General features: G+C 37.1%; 1 protein-coding gene across 1 annotated transcript; it reads left to right on the top strand.

Moving 5' to 3' along the window:
* Window positions 1–13,774: 13,774 nt before the first annotated feature.
* On the top strand, window positions 13,775–15,807 carry LOC105033658 (protein PHYTOCHROME KINASE SUBSTRATE 4). The gene has a single exon (XM_010908548.4). It carries the CDS (start codon window positions 13,822–13,824, stop codon window positions 15,556–15,558), a length of 1,737 nt encoding a protein of 578 aa, XP_010906850.1. The 5' UTR covers window positions 13,775–13,821; the 3' UTR covers window positions 15,559–15,807.
* The last annotated feature ends 301 nt before the right edge of the window (window positions 15,808–16,108 follow it).

Genomic DNA, 16,108 nt, shown 5'->3' with positions numbered 1-16,108 from the left:
TTATTTGCTATCTTTATTATTTTCATCATGAACTAATTTTATTTTGCTAAGGCTAAGGTATAGCTACTTTTTTAATATAATATTCAGTATGATTGGATTCTAGAATTATTTTTGTTCATAAGGAATATGCAAATCTATTCTTAATGCTTTTAGATTACTGATCATCTTCTAATTATTTTGATGGGCATAGATGATACCGATCAAGTACTTCTATATTAATGCTTCTTGATTTGTATACCTTATGTTTGAATCGGATTAAGATTTCTATATATGCGATAATTTTACTACACTTTGGATGCAGTGTATTTTAATTAGAGGGTTTCATAGAAATTAATACATCAATACTTATTTAAATTATGCTTAGACCAAAGGGTAGTTAATAAGTAGTGATAGTTTTGCTATGCCTGGACCAAAGGATAATGAATATCTTAGAAAACTCCATCATCACATGAAACAAAATTAATCTAATTTGTATGATTACTTGAATATTGTATTGATTGAGTTGGTGAACTGATTGCCTTAGTATTTTTTTGATCTTGGTTTAAATTCTAAAAATTACATCCTTTTTGTTCTCTTGTAATTTTTTAATTATTTTTTTATTTTTTTATTTTTTAATAAATCAATTTGTTAAATAAAGTTTAGGAAAGTACTTTTCAGTACTTATTTTTTAATCCTTATAGAATGATACTCTACTCATATACTATATTATTTGATCAACTGGTGCACTTACCATAGCGATAGATTTGCATGCATCAAGTTTTTGACGCTGTTGTCAGGGATCATGTCTAAAATAATATTGAAATTACAATCCTTGCTTTACTTTAGAATTTTATTTTTGATTTTTATTTTTGTTTTATTTGCAGGTGTGTGTTCAGTGCATGACATGTGCTGGACATAATGACTTGGTACCATTTGATCCAAAAATAGAGGGGACAATCTGTAGATAAATTGCACTCAAGGAAGAAACATGGCAACTGAAGATCCTAACGACGTCAATCTGAGACTAGATATGGTGGTTAAGGAATGGCAAGAGGCTATTCAAATAGCACATCATTCATTAAACAATTATAATACACCATCGGTAGCCGATGTAGTTTCAAGCATTAGGAGATCATCCGTGTGAGCAAATAACTTCGAGATAAAATCGACGATGATCCAGATGATTCAAGTAACTGTCCAATTTAGTAAACATATTCAGGATGATCCGAATATTCATATTTCTAATTTTTTTGAACTCTATGATACTTTTAAAATTAATGGGGTGTCGGATGATGCTATTAGATTGAGACTATTTTCTTTTTCTTTACATGATAAGACTAAAAGTTGGGTTCATTCTCTTTCTTTAGGTTCTATCACCACATGAGATGTTCTAACACAAAAATTCTTGGCTAAGTTCTTTTCACATTCCAAGACTGCAAAGATGCATAATGATATATTTCTTTTTTGTAGATGGAGATAGAATTACTGTAAAAGGCTTGGGAGTGTTTTAAGGAGCTACTAAGGAGACGTCCACATCATCAATTACTAGTTTGGCTTTAGATATAAATTTTTTATAATGGTTTATTTCTTACTAATTATTCTATGATTAATGCAATTGCGGGAGGTACTATTAATCAAAAAATTAAGGAAAAAGCTTTTGATCTGATTGATGAGATGGCATCAAATAGTTATCAGTGGCAAATAAATCGAATGATGCCAAGATGACCAGCAGCTATACATGGAGTAGACAGCATCCCAGCCTTATCAGTTGAGATTGCAGCTCTTCGGGCTGAATTAAATAGCATGAAGGGAATAGCCATGCATGTACAGAGCATCACTTGTGAGCTATATGGAGGAGGATATGATATAAGTGACGGCCAGACAGATAATCTCTTCGCTAAAGCTTTGGATATAGCTAACTATCTTGGTAGTTTTTTCAGACTGCAGCAGAGCAATTCTTACTCCAGTACCTACAATTAAGGGTGGAGACAGCATCCAAACTTCTTGTGGAGCAACAAATCTACAGCACAGCAACCATCCTCAAGATTTCAAGTACCTGAGAAGAAGCCTGATATGGAGGAGTTGATGGTTAAATTCCTGCAAAACCAAGAAACAGCCATGAGAAACTTGGAGATCAAATTCATGCAGAACCAAGTAGTAGCCATCCAAAACTTGGAGACCATGCTTAGGCAGGAACAAGCAGCAGCCATTTGAAATTTGAAGATGCAAGTGGGTCAAATGGCCAAGATGATCTCCAAGAGACCACAAGGATCTCTGCCTAGCAACACTGAGACTAATCCAAGGGAGCAAATCAATGCTATCATACTAAGAAGTGGCAATGAGCTGGAAGAGCCAATCAGAAGGAAGAAACCGAAGAAGAAACAACAAACAAGAAGCCGACCAACAGTGGCAGACAGCTAACTAAAGTTCATCAGTCACCTAAACAGCTAGCAGATGGGTGGTTCCCGACTATAAAATTTGTTGATCCAAATGTAAAGCTCTATAAGCCACCACTATCATTCTTTGAGAGATAAATACAGCATCCAGATAAGTAATTTTCTAACTTTTTCAATATTTAAAGAACTTACACATTAGTATTTCTGTTGTGGATGCTGTCAGTCAAATGCCTAAGTATGCTAACTTTTTTAAAAAAAAATTGGCTAATAAAAAAAAGCTAAAGGAGAATGAGATAGTAAATTTGAAAGAAGAATGTTCAGCAATACTTTAAAATAAATTGTCATAGAAATTAAAGGATCTAGAGAGTTTCACTATCCCTTGCATTATTGGAGATTATAGTTTTGATAAGATTTTATGTGATTTAGGAGCAAGTATTAATCTCATATCTTTTTTTATTTTTAGGAAGCTGAGATTAGGAGAATCAAAGCCTACCACCATCACTCTTCAGCTAGCCAATAGATCTATCAAATATCCAAGAGTTATAGTAGAGGATGTCTTGGTAAAAGTAAATAAATTTATTTTTCTTATTGATTTCATTGTTCTTGACATGGAAGAAGATATTGAGGTACCCCTTATCTTAGGAAGATCTTTTTTAGCTACTGGAGGAGTTTTAATTGATGTTCAATAAGAAAAATTGATTCTTAGAGTCCAAAAGAAATAAGTTACCTTTAATATTTTCAAGACTATTAAACATCCCCATGATAATCAAACTTGTTTTTGAATTGATGATATTGATAAATTGGTTCATGAGTATTTCATAGAAATAGATTTGAGGATCTGATTGAGGCTTGCATTGTCCAATCAAAAGAGGGTACAACTGAAGATGAAAGATAATTGGAATACATAAGATTGTTGGAGGCCAAGCCACACATTCCATACGCAAACAGACCATATTTTGAAGAGTTAGAAAGATCATCTACTCCTCGCCTAAAGCCATCAATTGAAGAGCCACCTACTCTTGAACTTAAACCTCTTCCTTCTCATTTAAAATATATTTTTTTAGAAGGTTCTTCACACTTATCTGTTATTATTTCTTCTTTTTTGATAGATTTAATGGAAGAAAAATTGTTGAAAGTATTGAAAGAATACAAGAGAGCATTTGGATGGACCATAGCAGACATTAAAAAAATTAATTTCTCAATTTATATGCATAAAATTTTCATGGAGGACAACTATAAGCCTACGGTCCAGTCCCAAAAAAGACTCAACCCAAAGATGCAAGAAGTAGTCAAAAAGGAGGAAAGCATAGTACTCGGCCACAAGGTCTATCATAGGTAGAAAAGAAGAAATTTTGAGGGGGAGAAGGAAGCCCTCCGATTGTAAGACCCAACTTAGAGCCCTATGAGAGTCAAACTGACGACTATAAATCAGAACTACTAGATAGGTTGTTTCTTTTTCTTTATTCTTTTAGTTTGATTTCTTTTCTTTTAATTTTTTAGTAATGTCTTGTTACTCTTTTATTGTTTTAGTATGTTTTTATTTTTATAGAAAAGATAAAGCTCATGCCAGTTTGGAGATATAAGGATCACATCACATCAGTTTGACACATATCCACAGATAGGAAAGCTTTCGTTTAACCCCTTTGCTCTTTTTTTATTTTTAATATTAAGGACAATGTTACTTTTAGTTTGGGGGTTGGAATTATTCTAATCCTCAATTTGACATGATTCAAAAAAAAACTCAAAATATCGTGAAAATCTTGGAGCAAAAGAAGATGAATTGCTGTTTTAAGTTTCAAATTTATATTTTTTCTCTCAATTGGAACATCACTAATATGTGAATAAGATTGTCATAGATTTTTGATTAAAAAGAATGTTGAGAACCCACACTTGAGAAATTGCATGATTCTTTTGTTAATTCTATCTAGTTCATGAATGATGGGATTCTTTGAGCATATATAACATGATCTTATGAATTGACTATTATTTGGTGACTGATTATGTGAACTCTATGATCATGGTAGGACACTTAAAACTTGTTTTATTGTACTTGAGGTGAAATTCTAGACAATCTATTAATTTAGAAGTGATTTAGGCATTCTTTGACACGCTTGAGCCAAAAGGCCTAATTTATTACATTGTCACGAGTTACCCCTTTTGAGCCTTAAATGAAAAGAATGGACCTATGCCAAGAGCATAGGGAAGACTACCATTCGCTTTTATTGTTGGCCTCATTAACTTACCCTCTAACCCAAAAAATAAATAAATTACCTTTTAAGAGAGCTACAATGCACAATTATGAGTTTCTTGGAGAATGGTATATGAATAGAGGTGTGGTTATGATTCATTATTATGGTGGAGGAGATAAAAAGAGGTGAAAAGGGGTCAAAAGAAAGAAAGAAAAGAAGAAGAAGAAGAAGAAGGTGCAATAGCAATTTGCCATAATCCTAAGTACATCAAAAAGAATTAGTTTGGGGGTTGTGGTTAGCAAAGTGACAAAGGGATAACAACAATGAAAAAAAAAAAAGAGAAGAAGAAGAGAAGAAGAATGTTGCATTTTTGGTGCTTATCAATTTTGTTAGCTTTTTTGCTTTTGATTTTTCCTTAACCCTTATTTGACAGCCAATACAATAGCCCCATTACAACCTAATAAGACCTTTTGATCTAAGTTAGTAAGATTGTCTACATTAGTAGAGAGGTATGAGAAGAGCAAGCATATGGAGTGTTCATATTCATTATTCATGAGTTTGCATGATTATAACTGAATGCATGAAAAGAACTTGGGATTGGTTATTCATACACACACCTCAGATTTCATGATTAGATGTTATTAACACTTGAATTATAAAAATTTTTGATTGAGTTCTACATATTCTCATGAATCATATCTATGTACTATCTTTGAAGGATAAAAGTGAATATCAGATTGAGATTAGGATGCATAAATATGAGCTTATCTGTTGATTTATCATTTTTTTTTTTGCTCGAGGACGATCAAAGCTTAATTTGGGGGTATTTGATAAACTCATATTTATACTATATTTTCTTACCCTTATCTACTAAGTTTCGATTTATTTTTGATTTATGTAGCTATAAATTACATTCTAATATGGGTGTATTTTATATTTTAGGAAAGAAGAAAAAAAGAAGCAAAAATCAGCAAAAATCAGCCAAAAATCTATAAAAAAATAGCCTTCAATGCACCATGGACCACTCGCTCAGTCCATGAGTGACTCACGGGAATAGTAAACGATCTATACACAATCCATGAGCCACGCAACATTGGGTTCATGCATGGTCTATGAGAATAGTGGTAATTGATTTTTATCATGGCGCACGGAATGAATTTGGGCGGAGGCTGAGTTTTGCACTGATCGATGGCTGAGAGATGATCTGAACATTTGATCAATGGCCAGGAATGTGCTTTACCACATCAATCGATGGTGGCCCACATCTAGTGTGCAATCAAGTGGCTGAAAATCATTCCCAACGCTTGATCAGATGAACAGCATTGATGCCAATCAGGAAAACTAACCAGAGAAGAGTTTTTAAGCACCATCCAAAGGCTCTAGTTCAATCCAATGAAAGATCCAACAATCCACATTATTCTCAATTGAGATAAGGATGTTTGAGGCATTATCTCATGCGTTGAAGGTTAATCTAATGGTCAGAAATCAAGGATGTGGGTTGGATATGATTATGAGATGTTTTGAAACTCCTTGCACTATCAAAATGTGAGAAAAATTCATAGCTATAAAGAGGGGAGATCTGAGATGACCTGAGATAGAGAAAAATAGAGAAAATAGAGAACAGACCCTGCCACTCTTCTTTTCTCTTCCCTTCCTCATTCATCTTCACGTCCAGCCATCTTCCATTAGTTTTCTTCACACTAAAAGCAAGAAATTGAAGCAAAATGCAACAACAAGCAGTATCTTATTTGGAGTTTATAATTTTTTTATTTTATTTATTATTTTTATTGTTTGCATCATGAACTAATTTTATTTTGCTAAGGCTAAGGTGTAGCCACTCTTTTAATATAATATTCAATATGATTGGATTCTAGAATTATTTTTGTTCATAAGGAGTATGCAAATCTATTCTTAATACTTTTAGATTACTGACCATCTTCTAATTATTTTGATGGACATAGATGATACGGATCAAGTACTTCTATGTCAATACTTCTTGATTTGTATACCTTGTGTTTGAATTGGATTAAGATTTCTATGCATGCGGTAATTTTAGTACGCTTTGGATGTAGCATGTATTAATTAGAAGATTTCACAGAAAATAATGTATCAATGCTTATTTAAATTACACCTAGACCAAAGGATAGTTAATAAGTAGGGATAGTTTTGTTATGCCTGGACCAAAGGATAGTGAATATCTTAGGAAACTCCACCATCACATGAAATAAAATTGATTTAGTTTGCATGATGACTTGAATATTGTATTGATTGAATTGGTGAACCAATTGCCTTAGTACTTAATTATTTTTTATTTTTTTATTTTTTTATTTTTTTATGAATCAATTTTTTAAATAAAATTTAGAAAAGTACTTTTCAGTACTTATTTTCTAATTCTCATGAGATGATACTCTACTCCTACACTATATTACTTGATCGACTGATGTACTTGCTATAGTGATAGATTTGCACGCATTATCAATGAGTTGGATATTGATCAAATCATCCGATATCCATATTCGTCCCATCAGAAAAAGAACCATACCCATATCTATCCCGTATCCATCTCGGATCAAGTCGAGTTGGGCTTTAAGGATGGGTCGAGTCAGATCAGATATATCTGAATCGATCTTCTCTTCTCTGATCCCCTATTCCACTATTGCCCTACCACTACTGCCACTCCATCTGTCCATCCCTAAACTCAACAAAATATCATGCTTCTTAATCTAGTCGGGTAAGACCTGCCCCATTCAAATCGGATCGGGTCGGGTACCCATCGGGTTGGAAAAAATTACCATTCCTATATGGGATAAGGTGCTAATATCAAACTTAAAAAAGTGCCTCATTGTCTACTGTTGATAATTATAAAAGTTGACAAGGTAGGATCAGCAAAAGCAAAAGCAAGGTTCTTCTGATAATCCTCGTAGGTTTTGTAATCCTCCACAACTCGAAGGAATCTCTTCTCAGCTGAAGCCACCCACTGCTCGGTCACCTTCTATTCCTTTTCGACCTCAGTAGCATAGAGTTGAACTACCTAGCTCCATGATGACGACCTTCAACTTGGCTGCTAACTCATCCATTTTCTTCTTCACCTTATCTGGCTCCCCTCCATCTCTCATCACCAATGGTGATTACAGTGAATCATATTGATCAATTTGTCACTGGGTAGTGTATCATAGTATTAGTGGGCCAAGCAATGTTTCTCATGGTCATAACCAGCCTTGCAAACCATTTTTTGTCTTTACATACATGAGCTTTACTCCAAGAGTTTGAAGTATGACAGTCAAACCGTAGAAGCGAACCAAGTCTACTTAGGGCAAGATACATATGAAACCCAAAAGCTAAAAGACTTTAAAAATAAAAAGTAGAAATAATAAGGGCTATTCTTATGTGTTATCTGCTTATGCAAAGTAATATATAGGAAGATCATTGATTATTTTTAAATCCTTTAATCATGGAGTCAAACATCACTAAGCAATAGATCAATAGGATTAGAGAAAATGGGAAGCTTGGTTATACTAATCACAAATTTGATGTAAGTGTCTTCTTAATTGAAAATAAAAGATTGCAGTTTAGTCATGCAGCTATTAAACTTCAAATGGAATTAATAGAAAGTAAAAGTGTGTTTAACAACTAAAATTCGGCTCATTAATAAAGTATAAATTGATATATATTACTTTATAACTCAAGCCTTATAAGAATACTTCAGTTTGCAAAGAAAATGAGAAAAGCTATAAGCAAATAGCAAACTACACTTACAGATACTTCTAGTCAGTAATTAAGTAAAAAGATTTAGCTTATATAAGTAATATCAAAATCTTAAATATAGAGTAGAGAATATCCTTAACAACAATCATTGCTGCAAGTACATGAACCTAGCATCATACAAAAGAGAGATGACTTGTTTAAGCACATGATGCTCATCCATAATAATCTTTCTTCTTTCATGCTACCTAAGAATGTAAGTTGGGTTGCACTCAACCTAAACTTGCCTACCCAACCTGCTGATTAGGTAGGGTTAGGTTGAGATTTTATATGTTTGAGTTGAGATTGGACTTAAAAGTCTCAAACAGGATTAAATTAGGTTTGAGCTTCATACCAACCTAAACTCCTAACCTAATCTAAGCCCAACATAACCCAATTGGAACTGATATATAAATAACTTAATTCATATTTATGTGTCACATAGATTACTTATATTTATACAATAATATGTTTATTTTCCAAATTATATTTAATTATATGATTGAAATTTATGAATGATTGATGTCTCAATTCAACAAATATTAATCAAATCAAGGTATCCTTCTATCTTAAAATTCCTATCCATCCCTACCTAAGCCAATTACCATGGCACAACCCAACTTAACTTGGCTAACCCAACCCAACCTAGCTAGCCTGACCAAACTCGAATTTAGCTTAAGATCAGTTGGGATAGATTAGGCTTTGCCTTTGACTCGATGCAAACTGTCTGAGCTGCATTCTTAGATCTAATGTAGATTGTCTTTATTTTCACCAAAATCCAAGCCACCTTCTATAAAGGAACATATGGATCTAGGAAAGAAATCATCCTTGCAAGTTTCTTTTTCATATTTATGTTCCTTGCAAATATGGCTTATTCTATATCTCACATCTACGATCATTATTTGTTTATATACATATAGATATAGACATACTATTAATGTGTACATATTTGTTTGTATACACATGCAGATGCATGCATATACATATCCCTATACACATTATATTAATAGAATGCATGCATATAATAGGTTCATGAATAGGGATGTGTATTTTGTGTTGGGAATAGTATCCCAAAGCCAATCGTCAGTCTGTTGATGGTTGTGCTCATTTTTGTATATGTACATGAATTATAAATTAATAAAAATTATTTTGATATTTTTCATCACAAAATGTTTCATCTTCTAATGAACTCCTATGTTGTGGTGAAGTCCTTAGGACTATTTAGACTCGACAAAGGAAGATTTATCGTTTAATCCTTAAATCTGTTTGCGACCAAATGATACGTTGTTACCAAGGATGACAACATTTATCAAGCATAGGTCATTGTGTGCCATATAAGTTGATTGTCCTCTTAACCAATGAGTGTGGAGATACTATGACATACAGATGAGATGTAAGGGTACATCTGCACTGAACGTGACTGACTCCGGAGCTATTTCTGCTGTCAAGATTTGCTCCGATGGAATATGGGTATAAATGTCCCTCCGACCTGAGACCGTCACGATGACTTGCAAACAACTCACTGTACTTAGGCACTGGACTACTTGAATTTCTAATTCAGTAACGGAAGGCTGCTGGGTGTAGTCAAGTACTTGACTTGTCGGTGCGTGTGTCAAGATGGGATTGACCACTCCAGTTTAGGAGCTGTGTACAGTCGTGTTTCAATTTAGCAAAACTTTGACCAGGATAGTCCTTGTGAGGAGTCATAGGACTGTTTGAGTTGAGCACGATTCGGATGATCTAATCAGGGTTGACAATTTAACCCTGAGTCATCCTAAACACAGAGGTCAAAAGGATGAATTATGCAGTAACCATATTCACGTAGGTTCTGAGTGTTGCGATTATAACTTTTCGATCTATCCGATCGTCGGGTACCATTGCTAGATGGTCACTTCGATTAGTACAGGAATTGGTTCCTGTGCTACTGGCTTAGGTTCGAACCTACGGGATCACACACATTAGAGGTTCCTATCTGATCTGATGGCTGATGAAGAGTCCTAATGCTCGTGGACTATGAGTCCTACGTGTCTGAGACTCTGTGATCGAGAATCAGAATTCTCTGATCATGAGTCCCACACATTTTGGGTACTGGGGTCAAGAGTCCCACTAGTTTGGGACTCTTCGATCAGGGTTACATATCGATGAATTCTGATGCCCGATTATCCATCAAATTTGGACTCAATATTTATGAGAGGTTTAATTAGTGATTTGATCGTTAATTAACTCAATTTGATTGAGTAATTATTTTTGGATCAAGTCCAATTGAATTGGATTCAGTTGGGTTTGACCCGATTAGGTTAAGAGTTGACCTAATCGTCGAGATGGTTTGGTCCCTGATTTGATCAGGAATTGGGCTTAATCAATTTTTAATTTGATTAAAATTTTATTGAGCCTAATTAATCCTAATTTAGTTAGGTTTAAATTAGTCTAATTGGGCCTAACTTATTTGGTTCAATTAGGTTGGTTTAAATAATGAAACCACCTTGACCCATTCTCCCTGCGCCACCTCACTTCCACTGTGCCCATTTGAATTCACGAGAAGGAAGTTCTCATGAATTTTTTCTCACACAAAGCCCTCCTCACGCTCTACTTTAATGCGCCAAATGAGTGGATAAGGATGATTGGTTGGCCATTCAAATTCAAAACAAAGTTTGAATTTGAATGAGCAACCAATCTTAGCGCCTTGACCTTATCCTCTTTTAATACCCCATTTATTACATGAGAAAATATTTCTCATGAAATCACTCACGCACAAATTAAGCCACGCCCTCCTCTTCTCACGCCCTTAGTGGATAGGAATAAATTAATTTTCATTTGAATTCAAAATTTGATTTGAATTCAAATGTGTAATTACTCATCTTTATCCTCTCACGTGGATAAGACGTTTGATATTGTTTTAAAAGGAGGAGAAGAGTGGGGTGTGAATAAAAAAAATTTTGGAGAGAAAATTTGGACGTGAGGAATCTTTGTGTGCAAGGTGAAGGTCTATATCCTTCTGAGAGAAAAAGAAAGAAAAGAAAGAAAAAGTGTGCGCAGGATTTCAGTGAGTTCTTCAGGGTTTCAGCCTGGAGTTCAGAAAGTGAGAAGGTGAGCTACGAGTGTCGTGAGCCCACTAAATTTTAGGAAGATCTTCAACATCCTCTCAAGCATGTCTGCTGATGATCCAGAGCATCCAAAGAATCGACAGACATCGATCGAAGGAGTTCGATCAACATCGGCCATTGAAAGGGCTCTACTACGAGCTAGCACTCGTGAGAAGTCGATCAGATCGGGAGCTTCAAGTGGACGATCCGCAGAGGCCAGACACACTGTGTGGCTACATCACGATGATCAAACTCTCCCGATGGTGATCAGATTGCGACGATCTACTACCCGCACAAAGGTATTGTGTTTTGAATACATTACAGTAAAGTGTTTACTGTTCAAATTCGAATTTCAAATTTAAATGCATGCATGCTATATATCATATTTAGATCCTAGTGTAGGATAAATTCATGTTAATTAATTAGATTAATTAATATTTTTTCACTGTAAAATCGTAATTAAGTAAAAAGATTTAGCTTATATAAGTAATATCAAAATCTTAAATATAGAGTAGAGAATATCCTTAACAACAATCATTGCTGCAAGTACATGAACCTAGCATAATACAAAAGAGAGATGACTTGTTTAAGCACATGATGCTCATCCATAATAATCTTTCTTCTTTCATGCTACCTAAGAATGTAAGTTGGGTTGCGCTCAACCTAAACTTGCCTACCCAACCTGCTGATTAGGTAGGGTTAGGTTGAGATTTTATATGTTTGAGTTGAGATTGGACTTAAAAGTCTCAAACAGGATTAAATTAGGTTTGAGCTTCATCCCAACCTAAACTCCTAACCTAATCTAAGCCCAATATAACCCAATTGGAACTGATATATAAATAACTTAATTCATATTTATGTTTCACATAGATTACTTATATTTATACAATAATATGTTTATTTTCCAAATTATATTTAATTATATGATTGAAATTTATGAATGATTGATGTCTCAATTCAACAAATATTAATCAAATCAAGGTATCCTTCTATCTTAAAATTCCTATCCATCCCTACCTAAGCCAATTACCATGGCACAACCCAACTTAACTTGGCTAACCCAACCCAACCTAGCTAGCCTGACCAAACTCGAATTTAGCTTAAGATCAGTTGGGCTAGATTAGGCTTTGCCTTTGACTCGATGCAAACTGTCTGAGCTGCATTCTTAGATCTAATGTAGATTATCTTTATTTTCACCAAAATCCAAGCCACCTTCTATAAAGGAACATATGGATCTATGAAAGAAATCATCCTTGCAAGTTTCTTTTTCATATTTATGTTCCTTGCAAATATGGCTTATTCTATATCTCACATCTACAATCATTATGTGTTTATATACATATAGATATAGACATACTATTAAAGTGTACATATTTGTTTGTATACACATGCAGGTGCATGCATATACATATCCCTATACACATTATATTAATAGAATGCATGCATATAATAGGTTCATGAATAGGGATGTGTATTTTGTTCCCATTATATGTATACATACATACATACATACATGCATACATTAGTTAGAAGCCATTTCCATATATACATATTTTTATTTCCAATTTTTATATATACATAAATATAACAAAAAGTTATTCTTGTACATACCTATTTTGATTTCAATGTTTTTATTATCAATACTAATATATGTGAAGGAGAAACAAAATTTGTTTTAGTTTTTCTAGCCATAAAGCAAAGAAATAGACTTTTAGGAAAAAATAAAGTAACCATTCCAAACTTTTAGCTCTTGTTGCAAATAGAGCTTATTATGGCATCAAAAAAATTACCATTGTTATAATAGAACTCCTAGCTCTTCTAATATTAACAGTGTCATGTGCAATGCATATCTCTTTGTACACAAAAGACGGCTGGAATGGATGTTTGGGCGATTGAGAAGTAATTAGAGTCAAACTGCTTCAGTATTTGTAAAGAAAAAAAATATTAAAAACTTGGAGTCTAACTTATATGTAGAATCTAAACAGGGGAGCTCCAATTATAATTCTAATAAAATACAAGATTTTAGATAACGTATTGTGCCATTAGAATAAAATCAAACAAATTATTCTCGATCATTTTAATAGTTATAACAGCACTTATTTGCACCAAAAAAAATATAGCATTTCAAAATTTTAATATTAATCTCTAAAGACAATGTTATAGGTGAGATTAATAGACCATTACAGAAAAATTACAGAATTGTCGTTCCATCCATTTCGATTGGACAAAAAATGTTAATTTTTGAAACTGTGTGAAAGAAATTCAATATAAAAAATGTAAATTTATAAAACTGATATTTTATGTGAAAAGGTAGAGACAAAAATAACAATAGTCATATCGCTCCACAAATTATCTCTGAGAAACTGGTTTTATCTGCTACTCCCAGGCCTTTATATTCTCCGCCGTGCCTCTTTCCTTCCCCCAGAATGAGAGATGGAGAAATACCGAGTATCAGCTAGCTTTAATGGAGGCCTCTCTCAAAGACCCCCCTCCTCTTATATCTCCCTGCCTCCCAAACCCCACCACCTCCGCGATCCTCCCATCTCCACCTCCCTCCCACCCGATTCCCCAAAGCCCGCCGCCGCCTCGGGCGACCACCTCGGCCGCCGGACATCCGATGCCGAGATCAGTATCTTCGACGCCGAGCGCTACTTCCACGACGGCAGCGGCAGCTCCGACGTCAAGCGGACCATCATCCTCGCCGGCACCACCGCCGCAAGGTGCGACCTTTCCACCAACCCACGCGACTCGTCTGTTTCCTCCGACGGCGGCGTCCACCGCCACACCGGACGGAACGACTCCTTCCCTGCCACCCCTACTCCCACCGCCTCGTCGGAGGCCAGCTGGAACAGCCGTTGTGGCCTCCTCTCCAATCCCCCCGGCTCCATCGCCGTCACCGTCAAAGCTTCACCCCTCAAAGAGCCGAAGAAAGGGATCTCCCCCTCCCCCGCCTTCGGCCGCCGGCGGCTTTTCGGCCGCAGCTGTCCTTGCTCGGGGAAAAAGTCGGTCGACGTCGAGGAGAAGTACCCCGAGCCCCCTAAGAACCCAACTCACTCCAAATTGGATTCCAGCCGCAGCGCCCTTGGTATCTCTAAAAATCCAAATTTTGGAACAGGGGAGGTCGGTCACGGTGGCATTGGAGATAAACCGGCTCCCACTGAGATCATGAGCGAATGGGGAATCGCGGAGGGGGCGAAGCAGAAGATAACTCCCGGAAATTTGGCCAAAGATCCGGAGGCATTCCATGTCTCCCAACCATTCTCGAGGGATAAGCCTTTTCCGTCGGAGATCGGCCCCCGGATCGTCAGCTCCGAGAGGGCATTCAACGAATCTGGCGGGTTCTCCTTCCCCTTATTGAACCCGCCACCGGCGAATCCTAACCCACCGGAAGACGCCCCCCGGGATTCTCTGGAGGTTTTTCGGCCGCCAGAGGAAGCCCAAGTCTTGAAGAAATCGACGGAGTTTCCGCTCCGCGCCGCAACGATGGTGCCCTTGTCCGGCGAGGCGGACCGTCGGAGCTTCACCTATCCGACGAGCCCCAAACTCCGGCCGCCCGAGGAGGACCAGGCCAGCGACGCAAGCTCGGACCTGTTCGAGATTGAGAGCTTCTCCACATCGTACCCCTCCTCCGTCAACCGCCGCCGCGACTCGCTAGATGAGCTCGATACGAGTAGGTTGTCCAGCGGCGCCGGTGTCCCCGCCGGGATCCTGCAGTTCCGGTGGAGCCCGGAGGAGCCGGCGACGCCGTCGATCGCGGCGAGCGAGTGCTACCCGCCGAGCGAGGTGAGCGTGCAGTGGAGCGTCACCACGGCGGAGGGCTTCGATCGGGCGAGCGTCGCGAACTTTTCCAGCGCCGCTTCCGACTACAAGGAGCTTAGCTTCATCCAGGCGGAGCACGACCGCTTTGCGGCGGCAATGGCAGCCGGCGGAGGGAAGCGGCGGGGCGGCGGAGGCGGGGGTTTGCTCCGCTGCCGGTGCGAGAAGGCGGTTAGCGTCGGGCCGACCCCGGTCCGATTCGGCCCGGTGCAGAGACGGGTCGGTACGTCGGCTTTCACGGTCGATCCGGACCGGGTCCCCGGGTTTGTGGCCCAGCTGGCGAGCGGGATCCCGGATCCTGGCCTCCCGCGGTCGCTCTCGAGTCGCGCATCCCGGCCGGTCCAGACACGGTAGACCGCTTCGGGTCGGGTCAAGGTTAGGTCTAAGCATGTTGGCCTTTGGCGTTTGCTGTTGGTTGAGCTATATGATTTGAAGGGATTATTAATTAATAAAATTATTAATATAAGTTTAGCTGGGGAGTGTATATGTTAACGTCTGAAAATTCCTTGGATAAAAATTTGGGTTCTCATGTCATGCATTTTTAACTTTTGATAGCAATGCTAGAGATGAGGTTGATCTTGTAATGGAAGTGCCATTAAGGAAGCCATGTGGGGTTCTTTTGCTTTGAAAGGTAGATGTCAACTAGTTTGTACTGTTGTTGCACAATTTCACTGGTAAATCAATCTTGAATGCAATCAAAGTTGCAGCTTTTCCACACAGTCCCATGGCTCATGTGCGACATCATGAATAATTAATACGGTGGGTGTCGATGTTAATTAGTCCAAGATACGTATAGAAAATGAGAATATTTGTAGTTCTTAATACAAAGATATGTAGTTCATCAAAGGAGTTGTATGATTTATTCAAAGTCCGAACTTTATCTTCAGAGCATAATATGCATGAG

This window comes from Elaeis guineensis, chromosome 14 (assembly GCF_000442705.2).
Source record: "Elaeis guineensis isolate ETL-2024a chromosome 14, EG11, whole genome shotgun sequence".
Lineage (NCBI taxonomy): Eukaryota > Viridiplantae > Streptophyta > Magnoliopsida > Arecales > Arecaceae > Elaeis > Elaeis guineensis.
The sequence above is the reverse complement of the archived record's forward strand: the minus strand, read 5'-3'. Positions and strand labels throughout refer to the sequence as shown.